Raw genomic sequence first — 16,841 nt, 5'->3', positions numbered from 1 at the left:
CCGCAGTGCAGCCTGTATTCATTTCATTCTCCTTTACCGCAAGATTCAGCCCAACTTCCTTATCCCCAGTCATGGAGCCTCAACTTCCTCTAAGCCTCATCTCCCAGCAACCTCGTCCCTACCATGTAGGATGCTTTTAGAACAATCAGCATTCCACAAACTAAGGATGCCACTCTAAGCTCTTTCCTGCCTCCGCCCTTCACCTAGCCCATGCCAAACCTTGAAAGCCCTCATCGTGCCCATGTCCAGTGCACCACCAGTCCTGTGAGCCCTACCTTCAAGGCAGAACCTGAATCTGACTACTTCCCAACACCTCCACTGCTACCATCCCAAATCTCCGATCACTGATATCTCATCCAACCATCTCATCCTCTGTTGTCCCCTTCTCCTCCTGCCTTTAGTCTTTCCCTGCATTAGAGTCTTCTCAAATGAGTCAGTTCTTCCCATCAAGTAGCCAAAGTATTGGAGTTTCAGCTTCAGCATCAGTCCTTCCAATGAATATTCAGGACTGATTTCCTTTAGGATTGACTGGTTGGATCTCCTTTCAGTCCAAGGGACTCTTAAAAGTCTTCTCCAACACCACAGTTCAAAAGCATCAATTCTTTATAGGCGCTTAGCTTTCTTTATGGAGAAGGCAATGGCACCCCACTCCAGTACTCTTGCCTGGAAAATCCCATGGGCAGAGGAGCCTGGAAGGCTGCAGTCCATGGGGTCGCGAAGAGTCAGACATGACTGAGCGACTTAACTTTCACTTTTCACTTTTATGCATTGGAGAAGGAAATGGCAACCCACTCCAGTGTTCTTGCCTGGAGAATCCCAGGGACGGCAGAGCCTGGTGGGCTGCCATCTATAGGGTCGCACAGAGTTGGACACGACTGAAGTGACTTAGCAGCAGCAGCAGCTTTCTTTATAGTACAGTTCTCACATCTATACATGACTACTAGAAAAGCCATAGCTTTGTCTTGACAGACCTTTGTTGGCAAAGTAATGTCTCTGCTTTTTAATATGCTATCTAGGTTGGTCATAACTTTTCTTCCGAGGAGCAATAATCTTTTAATTTCATGGCAGTGATTTTGGAACCCCCCAAAATAAAGTTTCTCACTATTTCCATTGTTTCCCCATCTATTTGCCATGAAGTGATGGGACCAGATGTCTGACATCTCTAGACACCTTAAAAATCACCTGTGATATATATGTATAAAGACTCACTTTACTGGCACCTGGAACTAGCACAACATTTTAAATGAACTATACCACAATAAAAATTAAGAAATAGACTAAAAATAAAGAGTGCCAGTCCACACTGCCTACTCCCCCAACATAAGCATAACAACGATGTTAAACTGAAGTCAGCGTGTTGCTGTGCTCAGTTGTTCAGTCGTGTCAGACTCTGACATGTTACCCTAACATGTTACTCTAACAGCCCATGTTACCCCATGGGCTGTAACATGCCAGGTGCCTCTGTCCATGGAATTTTCCAGGCAAAAAAAAACTGGAGTGAGCTGCCATTTTCTACTCCAGGGGATCTTCCTGACCCTGGGATAAAACCTGTGTCTCCTGCATTGGCAGGTGGATTCTTTATCACCCGGGAAGCCCCTAAAATCAGCATGTGCATGTGTGCAAAGTTGCTTCAGTGTATACCATCTTACAAAACAGAAAAGAAAGAAAATCACCTGTAACAGGCAAAATAGTGTCCGAAGAGGCTCACATCCTAATCCTCAAAACCGATGAATCTATTACCTTAGATGGCTAAGGGACTTTGTGGATGTGATTAAGCTATGGTATCACTACCATAGTAGAGATTTTCCTGGATTATCTGGATGGGCCCTCTGTAATCATAAGCATCCTTATAAGGATCAGGGTCAGAGGAAGAGATGTGATGGTGGAAGCAGAGTTCAGAGCAGTGAGGCCACGGACCAGGGGATGAGGGCAGCCTCTAGATGCTGGAGAAGGTGAGGAATGGTGTTCTCTCCTGGGGTCTCCAGAAAGAGTGCAGCTCTACCCAGAACCTTGACTTTAGCCCACTGACTTCCATTTTGAACTTCTGACTTCCAGAACTGGAAGATAATAAATTAGCATTCTTTTGAGCCAGTAAGTTTATAGTAATTTATTATAGAATCAATGGGAAGCTGAGATAACTCCTGATTTGCCTCTGGCCCCCTCTGCAAGCCCACCTCTTCCCACTCTACACATCACAGCTAGAATAGTCTTCCAAATCATAAAGTCCTCATGAGCCCACTCTCGGTCCCTTGGCCAGCTTCCCACTGCTCTGAGGATGAGCAAAACGGCCTTTGGCAAGGTGAGCCTTGGGCCTTCACCCTCCTGCTAGACTGCTGAGCACCCTGTTCTGCGGTCACACCTGCCTCAGGACTGTGGTCCTCTACTCTTGCTGGCCCTTAGCCAACATCTTCCTCCTCTTTGCCTGTTTAACCCTTACCCATCTTTCAGCTCTCATCTCCCTCACCTCCTCAGTCATGCTACCCTGACACACTCACCTCGGCCCCATCCCCTATGACATGTTCTCACGGCACCACCAAGTACCTCTCATCCCTAACTCTTCTCAGGCTGGCCATTTTCCATCTCGCTGTGGGTCTCCCACACTGCCCTGCGAGCTCCTTGCGGACAGGGACTGTAGCTTTTCCTCACTGCCCTGTTACCTTCAGGGCATGACACAGTGGTAAGCACTCACAATATGTTTTTAAACAAATAAGTGGCCGAATGAATAAATACCTAAGAACTTTAAAATCTCATATTCCCCTGAACATCAAACAAGCACCCAGTATGAGATCTTTGTTTCCAGGTGATGGTGCTCTGGCTTCCATGAAACTTTGCCTTAGGGTTGAATCTCTTTAAACTCATGCACCTTGCATTTTTAATTAAATCATCTTCTCTCAAGTGCCCCCATGTGAGCACTGCCATGAGGGGGAGGGCCGCATGTGTAATAAAGTCTAATCATTTCCTTATAATACTAAGTTGGGCAGGCAGAGGGGGCTATTATCATGCAACTAATTATTGCATCCAGGCTGCTCTAAGTGCGATGCTAATTGCTCAGTGAATAAATTGTAGACTCAGGTAATTACCAAAACTAATGTAGCTTCAGTCATGTTTGAGTAAATTAATGCAGAGAGTGAAAGCAATCCAGCTTGAAGGGAGCTGCCTCCTGCCTTCCTGTTGCTTGGGAGACAGCAGTCGAGTTTTTTCATCTGGACTCAGAGCTGTCCAGGTACACTCACACATATGGGGTCTGCTCTCCACAACTCAGCTGCAAGATTGCAGCTCTTACATCAAACATATCTTACACCAAACTGAGCCGGAGACTTTTGTCACTCAGAACAACCTCTCTCTGGGGCTGTTTCTTTATCTGTAAATCCATCTTGAAGGTTTCCTTCAGCCCTATGATCAGTGACTAAGTGAACAAATATTTGATTAATTATTAAAGAATGGATTTCTGCAAATCAGCCATCAATTACTGGGTTCAGGTCTTACTTCTATCATCAAATAGCAACAGTTCTCATAAACACTTATGGAGTGCTTACCAGCTGACTGGCACTGTTCTAATAAGCATTTTATGTGTGTTATTTCACTGAATGCCCACAGTGACTCAGAACATTTTGAGTAAATCACAGAGCTAGTCAGTGCTAGAGGTAGGATTAAACTTAGGCATTTTGACTCAAAAGCCTATATTCCTAACTGTCTCATACATAACTACTTCTCTAACCCTAGGAGTGTCATATTTTTTGCACCTTGGTTTCCTTACCCGTGAAGATTTCTGCACCCACTACATGTCCAGCCTTTTGCGAAGGTCTTTACAGTTGTTGATTTTATCACAACAAAGCTGTGAGGTAGGTAGATCTAAGCTACTTGATCAGGTAACACACCTAGTAAATGGGAGAGTCGGGGTCTGAATGCTGTTTGGCAGCATCGTGTGCTTTCATGCACCCTCGTTAGAGAAATGCTGCCCAAAGCCAGTCACTGTCACCACATCAGGCGGACCTGAACTCACAAAGCAGTATGAATTCATAAGATAACTTACCATACCATCCCAAATCTGCTCAGGTTACTTATTTACTATCAAAGTGAAAATACCAAATTGAAAAGAGGTCTCATGAGATTTGGAGAAACCTCTGCACGTCAGACAACCATGTAAGACACACCACCCTCTGCTAGAGTCCTACTGAGGATACCTCAGACTGGCCTCTCCTTCCTGGGTGTACCACCCACGATGGTGACAGGACCATCCAAATGTTCTAACAGGAAACACGCCCATGTATAATAGGAGCTTTTGCCTTTCCACGGAACTCTGGAGCCTCCACTTGTTATTCCTAAACAACTCACTCATTAGCACACGAGAAACAGATACTCAGGAGAGACATGTTAAAGGCTGCTGTGGAGGTGTGCCTGATTCCATGGCAGCATATCTTTTTATATAAATACAAAAAGATGCCTCAAGCAGGACACCCTCTTCATGTGGACTTGATTGATTGCCAATGAGCAAGGCTATTGGCCATGAAAAGGGCAAAGGTTTGGGAATGTGTATTGAGGTTAAGAGTGTGGTTGTCATGGACACTGTGGCCTTAAATAAATTGCTTGACTTCTCTGAGTCAGTTTTCTCATCTGTAAAATATGTCCTAGTATAGTTTCTACTTGGGTTCCAAAGCCACTGTGGATGATGACTGCAGCCACAAAATTAAGAGACCCTTGCTCCTTGGAAGGAAAGCTATGACAAACCTAGATAGTGTTTTATAAAGCAGAGACATCATTTTGCCAATAAAGGTCTGAATAGTCAAAGCTATGATTTTTCCAGTTGTCATGTATACATGTGAGAGTTAGACGATAATGAAGGCTGAGTGCCAAAGAATTGATGCTTTCAAACTGCAGTGCTGGAGAAGATTCTTGAGGGTCCCTTGGACAGCAGGGAGATCAAACCTGTCAGTCCTAAAGGAAATCAACCCTGAATATTCATTGGACTGATGCTGAAGCTCCAATACTTTGGCCACCTGATGCGAGGAGCCAACTCATTGAAAAAGACCCTGCTGCTGGGAAAGATTGAAGGCAGGAGGAGAAGGGGACGACAAAGGATGAGATGGTTAGATAGCATCACCGACTCAGTGGATGTGAATTTGAGCGAAAAGGTGGGCATCTGACTGTGATCTTGGTCAGGCTCTGCCACTCACTTACCACAATGCTCATTACTCACTCGGATGCACAAAGTTTCACTTTTTTCTCCATATAATGTTGGTCTTATTGCCTACCTTGCCTGGCCTGAAAAGCTACTTATGAGGTCATGGGTGGGAAAATCAATTAGTGCTGCTTTGGTGCCCATGCTTGCCAAATGAGAGCTTGTGTTTCTGATAAGGGAGAAAGAACAAGATCTGGGAGCCTTCAATATCTTGAGTTCTTTTAAGTTTTGCCTGTAAAGGAAATAAAGGAGGAAAATATTTTTAAGCCTAAATTATATATGCTGTGCATATATAATTATTGTCATTATTATATACTCACATCTAAATGAGATATTGAGGAAAAGAAGTAAATAGAATAATTTAGCTTCAATATTTTGAGATTTTGTTTTGTGTCAGACTCTGTGCTCCTGTTTTTCATGCATGATGTAATTTGGTCCATACACCAGGACTGTGAGGTGTCTCTGTCACTCTGTCACACTGGAGGAAAATGAGGCATAGTGACATTGAACAACTTGCTAAATATCACAAAGCTGGTAAGTGGTAGAGCCTGGTTTGGGAAAAGGTCTGCTAACTCAAGTCACAGGTTTTATCACTGTGCTGCATAACACAGCCTCTAGTTGGTGAGACAAGGCCAGGGAAACACCAGCACACATACAGAGTCTGAGAACAGTTGTAGAGGCTGGATCTTCTGGTAGAATTAAGTATAATAGCAAACTACTCTCTCACTCAGACTATTGCTGTAACCCCCTGAATCCCTGTGCTCATGGTCAACTCCATTCCATCTATACTCTCCATAAAGCAACCAGAGAGAGCCAGCTAAGAAGTCATTCAGATTATGTCAGGGCACTGCTCAAACCTCTCACATGTAGTAAAAGTCAAAGCTTTGCAGGAATCTGCAAGCCCTGGCCCTCCCACCTCCACTCTGGCCCCAGCTACCTCACTGACTTCAACTCTCAACTCCTTCCACTCTTCCCCTCACTCTTTCTGCCTTGGTACCCAGCATTTTTGCTTTTCTTCAGACCTTCCAGACAGAATCTAACCTCAGGACCTTTGAACCTGCTGTTCTCTCTACCTGGAATGTTTTTCTCCCTGATATGCACCTGTCTCCATTCTTCATTATATTTCATAGAATTTAGTCAGAAGACAGAAACCACACCAGCTATTTAAACAATATTTTAATAGGTAGCAACTGTAAGAAGCAACTGCTCCCTCTAGGGCTGAGAGAACAAAAGGAGTAACCACCTCCCCCCCCCCAAAAAAAAAAAAAAACAATGTAGAAACTTACATCCCACAGAGCAGAAACTTGGACCTCTGAGGAAAAGGAGGCGCTATCTCTGAGGGGCTGTTATGAAGCTGGTTATGTAAGAGTTGGAAAGACTAAACAAGACTTTCTGCTGCTGCTACAAGGCAGCGCTGCTGCTGAGGAAGCATGGGTGGGTGATGCTCACGAGAAGCAGGAGTGGGTAGGAAGCTCACAGGAGGAGTGAGGCTCTTCTCTTCCATCCAGGCCTCCAGCCCTCTGCTGGAGGAGCATGGGAGGAGCCAGCTCACAAGCCAGCATTTGATTTGCAGAACCACAAAGCCAAGCTTAGAAGAGTGGTGTTGAGGCGGAGAGATTAGGACTCTATAGCTGGAATGCTGACCACCCTAAAGCCTGTACTCACATATCTCACTGGGACCTGTCCTGGCCACCCTCATGAAGACTGTGTGGTCCAACCCTCTCTATAACTCTTTCCACTTCGTTTTTCTCCTCAGCACTCACCTAGCAGGTGCTTGTGGCTCTTCAGGTCACAGCTCTGCTGCTCACCTCTCCGTTAGCGCCATCTGCAGTGACAGTTCTGTCACCGAGCAGACTCATGCCCTTCATCTTGTGTTCCTCAGCTAACACCTGCTTCTGTCCAGCTAGGAGGACATTTTACTCTAGATCAGGGCACCATGGACATTTTGGGCCAGTTAATTCTTTGTTGTGGGAGTAGATTCTGTGCACCGAACAATATTTAGCAGCATTTTTGATCTCTACCCACTAGATACCATTAGCATCACCCCTGCCATGACAAGCAAAAGTGCCTCCAGATTGTTTCTGTTGAGACTCAATATTCTAAATTTATAGCTGGTCCATGACTTGTGTGTGAGCCAGTTAAGCACATGGGTGCTGGCATCAAATAGACCATGTCTGATAGGTTATATCTTTACATATTACTTGTACTCCTTTGGGCAAGTCACTGAGGCTACGTGTAATTTGGCTTAAATGAAAAATAGAGATAATCTTATTTCATGGGGTTGTTGTGCAGATTATATAGAGTGGAGAGAGTTTATTATGGTACCTGCTATATACCAACCAGTCAACACAAGTCAACAATAAATTAATATAATTCAAAGGAAAGCATCAGTATAAATCTTGAGAAACCACCACCAAGTTGGTTGTCAACATATGATGCCAAGTAACTTGTGTGTGTTTATTGAATGGACTTGACACTGGCTGTGAGAATGAGAGGTAATAGTCCTTCTAAACTGTAGAAATGTCAAAAAGAATCACTGCCAGATGCTGTAAACTGGATTACTGATGACAAGACCCACTTGTGATTGAGACTGATTTAAATGCAATTAACATATTGAGTGCAAGTGTGTGATACTGCAGAAAAATAATAAACACTTGTAAAATAGTAAAGTTCACTCTGATGCTTGCAGTCAACTTGCTGTTGGATCCATCTAATTGAGTTACTGTCCCCAATGTCACCAGAAGAAATCCAACTAAAAAGTATAGCTACATTGTCTTTCAGGCTCTGAGTGGTTTATGAATCTCAGTTCAGAACTTGGGTATTGCTGAACCCAGAACCACCCCTGCTAAGCTGTTTGTAATAGACACTGCTTGAAGTGGCACATAGGGTCCATTTTGATGAGTAACACGAGAACTCTAGGTTTTGTTGCAGGGAAAGAAATCTGAGTACCAATGCCAGTTCTACCCTCACTCTATATAACCCTGGATCTGTCCTTTCCTCTGGGACTTCAGTTAAAAGGAGCAGTTCAGATGCTCTTCCCTCTTGCTGAAGTGCCAGCCCTTGCCCAGCCCTCGCCAAGCTCTCAGAAGCGTGCAGGGAAAGGACATCAAGAGTGATGGGAATGCTCTCTTTGGTACACTTGAAGAATGCCTGTCAGATTCTCAAGCCTTCTTTTTTTCCTCCTTAGGTACACAGTTCTGCACAGTGGACACCAGGAACTCGAGAAACTGCCCATACACAATGACCCGGAATCCCTGGAATCATGCTTCTGATTGAGGACATGGCTCACAACTAAGCCATTCATTCCCATTCATGTCTGCATGAACAGGACACCCTGGCATTTCTCCTGATCCTCATCACCACCTGTGAGGCATGGGGCCATGGGGCCGAGGGCCCAGGGAAGGCATGTGGGTGACCGGGTTGGATGGGACCCAAGGGCCGAGCATGGAGGACCTCAGAGCTGAGAAGAGGCTTCAGGTGCCATCAGATGCAGGCTCCCAGCCAACACAGAAGCGGCATCCTCCATTGCATCCTGGAGGCTGGTCAGGCTCTGCTTGTAAACCTCCAGGGACAGGAGCTCACTCCCTCCTAACACAGCTCCTTCTATTGCGGAGAAGATTTAGTTATAAGGAAGCTCTTTCCTTTGTTGGGACACAAATTTGTCTCTGTTGTAGCTTGCATCTGGGACCAAGCAATTGGCCCCCTTCTTCCACTGAGAGCTCTTAAATATTGGAAGACCATGATCTGCCACCTTTTAAAGTCTTCTCTTTGAACTCAACAATTCCATTCTGGCCGTCTTCTTCTGGATGTGCATTGGTGGGTGAATTAATCAAGGCTCTCACAAAGGAAGTAGGTTGATGTTGGTGCCAAGATGTCTGTCCAGAAGCACTGAATTTTCTTAAGTGAAGCATCAGTGTTTATTGGTTCATAGACATGAACATTTTTCTTTCTTTTTTTTTTTTTTTCCTTGGGGATACACTTTGGAAACTGTGCTTAGGTTTTGGTTTGAATCCATTGTCAAAAGGCCTCTTTACAGCTGGTCTAATGTGTGTATGTATATGTGTGTGTGTTTAAAGATATTTTCTCATTGGCAGACTTGCTGTGAAGTCATTGGAAATAAATCTTGATTCACTCCCCTTCCATGACAGTGGGAAAAGGACTTACACCTTTACCAAGAATGTTGACTGAGAATTGTCCTACAATTCGGATTTTGGGAGGGAAACTCAGTTGCTCCTATAAGCCCCTCTTAGGGGCTTACTTTCTTGGGAAACTTCATTGGCCTCCTTCCCATGAAGTTCCTGGGCTACCATTTTCTACATCTTTTTAGGTATCCTATTTCCTCCAAGCTCCTAAGGAGATGCTTCCCTGATGTCAAAGCCAACACCAAACGACTTTACGTTGGGCTGAATTATCCCCTCAGCTGGAGGCTCTGTGGTTTTTCAGTTGCTTCTCTTTTGGTTGCTGATAAAAACCCCACTGAGAGTGTTCACTGCTGGTCCTTATGGGGATGCCTAGGGAAGGGGCAACGTGGCGGGTAGTTGGGAGTGTATAGAATGCGAACTACAAGATAAAGAAGCGCCAGAAGTTCCTAACCTCACCAGTTCTCCTTGCCCTTTTACTTGTCTGTTGTCCCCACTTTCCTTCCTAAGTGATCCCAGAAGCCACAGTTGCCTCCTTATCAGCCGTTTCATCCACAAGGGAAGGACCCATCAGATTGGGGGAGGGTGGTCAGATGCAACATAAGACCTGGGTGAACTACACCCTGGTTTTAGCACCCAAAGCCCCACATTCTAGGAAACTTTTCAATCTCACATAAACTAGGCTGAACGGTCACCCCGTTGATGGGAACCTCCCTGTGCTGAGGGTTAATATGCCTCCTCAGAATTGCACGTCCTTTATTTCACTTTTTCATGGAAAAGGCAGAAATAAGTGAATTTGGGAGTCCAGACTTTTCCACATGCTATCTAAATGTGGTCTTTGTTCTCCTCAAAGGATAAAGGACTTCTTAGGAAAAGACTAAGACAATCCTAGCTTTGAGGCAGCTGGTACACTTTAATGCCTCCCAAAGTAAATAATTTCTACTATATAATACATATGTGATACATGCATACACAAATACAGTAGGATTTCTTCCCTATGAAATGTTTCTTTTCCCAGGAGCATAGCAAGCATATCTGCTTATGCAAAATATTATTTCTCAGTGGTGGTCTCCCATATTAAGTGGCAACTTGAACTCATCAGGGATCCAAAGATTACAACATAGATGGGAAAATGAGACCCTACCATGTCACGGGTCCGTATCTTCTGGACTCTCTGGATATGCTTATGTGGGCCAGCCCATGAGTGGGGTCTGTAGAGGTCACATGCACCCCGGGTCAGGGAAAGAACAGTAACTGCAGGAACAGGAGCCCTTGCCATTGTCAGGAAGATGGTCCCTTTTGCAGAGAGAGTCTCACAAGCATCTTTTGCTGTCTCTTTGGAGGAGGGCTGGGATGATGTGGGTGATACACCAAATGCTCACATTGGAGCCTCACAAAACAGAGGCACACTTGCTCTATCTGGACAGCTGCTGGCATGGTATTACTTAAATCTCTGGCTTCTGGGAATCTAGGTAATATGGCATGTGTGTGGAAGAGTCAGAAGGAGAAGAACTGGAGCTTTTCAAGGAAGAGGTATTTTGCTGTCTTCTCTGAGGTCATCCTTTTCCAGAAAGCCTGCAACATCATTAAGGGATGCTCCCAGGGACGAGGGCACACGACCCCAGCCACATCTGCCAGATTAGCCTTGACAGCCAGACCGCCCCATGCTTGGGATAAAGGGGGTTCACCTGTGCTGCTCTGCACCTTGACTCTCCAGCCCACAGGGCTGTCCAGGTAGAGGCCCTGACACTCCCCATCCAGCTTATGATCAGCAGCTAGGAAGTAAAAATGATAAAACGCCAACTTCAGTTAACACTCAAGTATGTGTCTGCAAAAAAATCCTTTCTGAGACTTCACCTTTCATCTCACCGTTTCCTCTTCATGCTGCTAACTTGCTCTGTGCTGTAGCAAATTGCTGTCTAGCTGGGGGTTGGGGGGTGGGCATGGGGTGGATGAGGGAGGGAAAGGGGGTGGGCTGCTGGGGAGTGGCTATAACTAAATTCCTTCATTATTGTCTTCAAGTAAGAAACAAAATAATGTCTTTTTGGTGCCTTGTTGTCTATCCGTTTTTCTCTTTGGTGTTCTATCTCTCTTTGAGATGTTTGCTTTGATCAATATTGCTTTTCTCTTTTTCTGTATGACTCTGGTTTCCTCTGGTTAAAATCCTTACTGTAATAGCTGGTCTAGAGTGGGGGGAAAAAGACTACTGCATTTACTTCTTCTAGCCATAACATGCAATCTCTTCTCCATTCAATCTAGAAAACTGAGGCCGAATATTTGATTTGAATGTAAACAAATCAGGGATGGATGTGAAGGCTCGAGTTTGAGACACCGTGTCACTTGGGGCCTTCCTTAACCAGCGCTTGCCTCACATATCTCATTTATAAAATGCAGAAAGTCTCTGAGCTGGTAGGATTGTTGAGTGTTCTAACATGTGTCACCCAAGGATTTTTACCAAACATGTGTCCTGCCTGTAATTTATTTAATATTTTTATTTAAGTCAATTCAAGTTTTTTACATAGATTTATTTTAGAAAGAAACATTCTGTCAGTACCCCAAATAGAAAACCAGTATTGCCATAAATAGAAAGCAGCCATAGAGAGAAATAAATGAAAACAAAACAAGGTTATTAAGATTTAATAGAGCCTGCTCTCTGCTTCCCAGTTTGAAGGGGAAACAGTGAGTACCAGAGAGCTGTTAGGGCACCCGCCTCCCATGAGGTGTCTTTAAGCTAAGAAGAGTTGAAAGGGGTCTTACCCGAGAGGAGCTTCCAAACTTTGAGTTAATGTGGTTTCATGACAAGCTGCATTCCTACAGTTTGGCAACATGGAAGGGAAGTGAAACTGCTTATATTTTCTGCTTAACCGTTATACTAGGTTCAGATTAGGTTTCTTCTTTCCATTTCTTTTTCAGCTCACCCCAGAACATGTCTTAGGTAATAATAAAATGATAATAATAATAATAATATAATGTATCAATAATAAGAGAAGGAACATCTAATGAGCTCCTTTCTGCTAGGCACTGTGGTGAGTGCTTTACATGGATCATCTATAACCCTCATAAAGTCCTTACAAGATAAGTACCAGATTTTGCCCTGCTTTCCAGATGAGCACACCTCCACTGGGAGGTCTGGTGACTAGTCCACGGTGATAGACCTGGGAACTGTGGATTTGGAGTGGGAATGCTGGCAGTCAGTCTGACTCTAAACCCCACAGCCCTGCATGTGTGCGACACAGTCCCTTGTTGGGACTGACTGACTGACGTCCCCATGTTGAGCCCTGTTCCAGGACAGAGCCGTGAGCAAGCCGAGGCTGGCCCCTGTCCTATGCTGCCTGAGAGTGTCCCTCCCTGTAGGCCTGGGGCCTGGATAGCAGCTAGGGACATGTCTATTCCAGAGTGAAACTCTGCCACGCACTTGCTGTATCTTCTGCTCCCATTCACTTTCTGAGCCTCAATTTCCATCTTTAAACATTGCAGGGATTCAGACTGAAGATTAATCAGAAGGAAAGACCTTTCCCTACTGATGTCTGTCTTCTCAGTATTCAACAGCCGGGAGTCACTGAATAACCAGCAATGGACCTTGGGGATCAGGTGTGTGAGCCAAAGAGATTAGTCTCTTGTTCCTGACCATCAGCAGGGGTGGCCCCACAGCAGGAGTGGCCCCAGTGGTAGGCAGTTTGACTTCCTCACGTTTCTAGCTGGAACCTGAAACACCACGCAGACAGGTTCCCATTCGTCCCGTTAGCTCAGCACCGCAGGCCCTTTACAGCTTCTCTGGACTTTCACAGTGGGATCTCTGAGCCTCTCCCAGCAGCTTGGGGAAAGGGATTCATTTTCTAGAAAAGGAAGCAGACTTTGTCACGGAAATTGATTTGCTCAAGAACACAGCATAAGCATATAAATGCGGCAGAAATGGGGGCTGAAAATATGCCAGGTCACTCCATCCTAGCTCAGTGCTTTCTTCCTCCTCTTCTTAACATTTACTTCTAAATATGCAAATTATGTTTAAGACTACATAAATGATGGGTTGTACAGATAATGTATTTATGCATGCCATCCCCATCTAATAATAATAAAATAATAAAAATCTAATAAGTAAAAATAATCAAATAATAAAGATACCACAAAATACCACTTGATACCAACTCAGTTCCACTCCCCTCCCAAGAAGTTACTGCCCTCCTCATCTGGCTTATATAATTTAAGAACATATTCTGTGTATTTATATGTGTCAAAATGTACATATACAAATGCATGGTTTTGGTTTGTTGTTATATATAAGATGATGCAGTGTATAACTGCAACTTACCTTTGCTAAGGTATAGCTTCATGTCACAGCAATACGTGATTCCTCATCTTTGAGTTGCTGTATCTCATACGATAGACATTGTCTAGTTTGCAGTGTTGTTTATGTTCTTACTGCATCTCACATCTGAGTGGGGCGTTTGAGGCCTGCATCAGAAAATCAGCAGCCTTTATTCTTCTGGGGCTGTGCTAACATATGAAGGTCAAGAAATTGCTTCAGGTTTAAGTGGCAGCAGGAACTCTGATAGGCATCTTCCCTGGGCGGGGGTGGAGGGTGGGGATGGGGCTGTCTCAGATGGGCCTCGCGTGGTCTCCTTCCCTTTGAGGAACTAAGCCACTTTGCTCAGTTGCATGGGCTTTAGAGTCAGATTGCTTCCATCACTTCTTAGCAGTCTGTTTGTAAGCAAGATATTAAACCTATTGAACATGTTTCCCCAGCAGTAAGTAGGGAACTAATGATCATACATATTTTAAAGTGTTGGTATAAGGATATATATGGTCAGCACTTGGTAAAACATTTTAAAAATGTTTTCATCATATTGTTGTTATTGTTTAGTCACTAAGTCGCATCAAACTTTTTTATGACCCCATGGACTGTAGCCTGCCAGGCTCCTCTGCCCGTGGGATTTTCGCAGACAAGAATACTGGAGTGGGTTACCACTTCCTCTTCCAGGGGATCTTTCCAACCCAGGGGTCAAACCTGTGTCTCCTGCATTGGCAGGTGGAGACACTGAGTCACTAGGGATATCATCTTGGTATCATTGCTTCTTCATAATGGCCTCACCAGTTCTATCTCTGCTTCTTATCATCCTGGGATCTGGTCTAAGGAACAGGTTATAGTATGATTAGGTTAAAAAAAAAAAAGATAACCCTTTCACAATAAAGTGGATTATGGTGGAAGCATTACTTCCACTTGCATCACATTGTCCAGTTTACTGAAAGCTCTCATTGGACCTTCACATCTGCCGTGTGGCATGGGTGTTAGTCCTTTCTACACGAGGAAACTGAAGCTCCAGTCTAAGGGTTTTGACCAGCCACAGCACCCAGCAGTCATCTGATGGAGTCAGAATATGAGCCTGAGTTTTTTGATTCCAATATGAAGTTCCTGGAAGAATTGTGGCATCAGCTATTATTTGGAGATTGTTAGGACTCACACACCTGGCCTGATTCTCTAAAAGTGACATTAATTCAGTAATCCATCCATGAAAAATTTTTTTAATAAATTTTATTTTTAAACTTTACAATATTGTATTGGTTTTGCCAAATATCGAAATGAATCCGCCACAGGTATACATGTGTTTCCCATCCTCAACCCTCCTCCCTCCTCCCTCGCCATACCATCCCTCTGGGTCGTCCCAGTGCACCAGCCCCAAGCATCCAGTATCGTGCATCGAACCTGGACTGGCGACTCGTTCATGAAACATTTCTTAAGGTCTTTAAAATATCTGCCAGACACTGCACCAAGAGCTGGTTACACACAACTGAATGGACCAACAGGCAACTCTGCTATCGCAGGAGGTACAGGCAAAGAACTTAGGGACTAAATCCTCCAGCCTGCAAACCAAGACTGGTTTTTACTTTTTAAAGTGATTGGAAAACAAGATATTTTGTGACACTTTTGTGAAAATTATGTGAAATTCAGATTTGTTTCCAAAAATAAAGTTGTAACACAGCCATACCCGTTCCTTGAGGTTTCCTCTATGGCTGTTTTCACACAACAGCAAAACTGAGTGGTTGTCATATTTGTTTGTCGTTCAGTTGCTAAGTTGTTTCTGACTCTTTGCAACCCCATGGATTGTAGCCTGCCAGGATCCTGTCCATGGGATTCTCCAGGCTAGAACACTGGAGTGGGTTGCCATTTCCTTCTCCAGGGGATCTTCCCAACCCAGGGATTGAACCCAGGTATCCTGCATTAGCAGGCTAGTTCTTTACCACTGAGCCACCAGAGTGGTTGTCATAGTTGAACCTAAAATATTTACTCTCTGGCCCTGAACAGAAAAAGTGTGCTGACAGCTGCTTTAGGGCAATCACTATCCAGCCTTTCATTCTACAGACAATTTGCCTTCGATGGTAGGCATCTTCCAAGTTTCATTTTTCAGTTGTTCCAGTCTGGGGATCTTTAATGATTTAAGCGCTCCCTGCTGTACGTCTGCTTGTTCTAAGAGTGGATCAGGTGAGACATTGAGACAACAGTAAACCAACAAAAGTTAGAGAGCAGCGGCCTCTAGTGGCTTTAAATCTAAGCATTTTACTTCAGTTCAGTCCCTCAGTCGTGTCCAACTCTTTGTGACCCCATGGATTGCAGCACGCCAGGCTTCCCTGTCCATCACCAGCTTCCGGAGCTTACTCAAACTCATGTCCACTGAGTCGGTGATGCCATCCAACTGTCTCATCTTCTGTTGAACCCTTCTCCTCCCGCCTTCAGTCTTTCTTAGCATCAGGGTCTTCGCAAACAAGTCAGTTCATTGCATCAGGTGGCCAGAATATTGGAGTTTCAGCTTCAGCATCAATCCTTCCAATGAATATTCAGGACTGATTTCCTTTAGGAAGGACTGGTTGGATCTTGCAGTCCAAGGCACTCTCAAGAGTCTTCTCCAACGCCACAGTTAAAAAGCATTAATTCTTCAGCACTCAGCTATTCTTTATACTCCAAATCTCACATCCATACATGACTACTGGAAAAACCAAAGCTTTGACTAGATGAATATTTGTTGGCAAAATAATGTCTCTGCTTTTTAATATGCTGTCTAGGTTGGTCGTAACTTTTCTTCCAAAGAGCAAGTGTCTTTTGAGCAAGTGTCTTTTAATTTCATGGTTTCAGTCACCATCTGCTGTGATTTTGGAGCCCCCCAAAATAAAGTCTGTCACTGTTTCCATTGTTTCCCCATCTATTTGCCATGAAGTGATGGGACCAGATGCCATGATCTTAAGTTTTCTGAATGTTGAGTTTTAAGCCAAAAGCATTACTTAGATTTGGTTATGTTTATGCTTCCCTGGTGGCTCTTGGGGCTTCCCTTGTGGCTCAGCTGGTCAAGAATCCACCCACAGTGCGGGAGACCTGGGTTTGATTCCTGGGTTTGGAAGATCCCCTGGAGAAGGGAAAGGCTACCCATTCAGTATTCTGGCCTGGAAAATTCCATGGACTGTATAGACCATGGGGTTGCAAAGAGTCAAGACACGACTGAGCAACTTTCACTGGTTGCTTAGATAGTAAAAGA

At 44.3% G+C, this 16,841-nt stretch overlaps 1 protein-coding gene across 2 annotated transcripts in view; it reads left to right on the top strand.

Moving 5' to 3' along the window:
- The window catches only part of HTR4 (5-hydroxytryptamine receptor 4), a 212,218-nt gene extending 196,866 nt beyond the window's left edge, over window positions 1-15,352 (top strand). For both annotated transcript variants that reach the window (XM_015472290.3, XM_024993873.2), the window contains one exon: window positions 8,367-15,352. In XM_015472290.3, the coding sequence (XP_015327776.1) occupies window positions 8,367-8,451 (85 nt within the window). In that variant the 3' untranslated portion in view covers window positions 8,452-15,352. The remainder of the gene's footprint in view (window positions 1-8,366) is intronic.
- The last annotated feature ends 1,489 nt before the right edge of the window (window positions 15,353-16,841 follow it).

The sequence above is a fragment of the Bos taurus genome, chromosome 7 (assembly GCF_002263795.3).
Source record: "Bos taurus isolate L1 Dominette 01449 registration number 42190680 breed Hereford chromosome 7, ARS-UCD2.0, whole genome shotgun sequence".
Classification (NCBI taxonomy): Eukaryota; Metazoa; Chordata; class Mammalia; order Artiodactyla; family Bovidae; genus Bos; species Bos taurus.
Note: the sequence above shows the minus strand (reverse complement) of the source record. Positions and strands in the feature narration are given on the sequence as shown.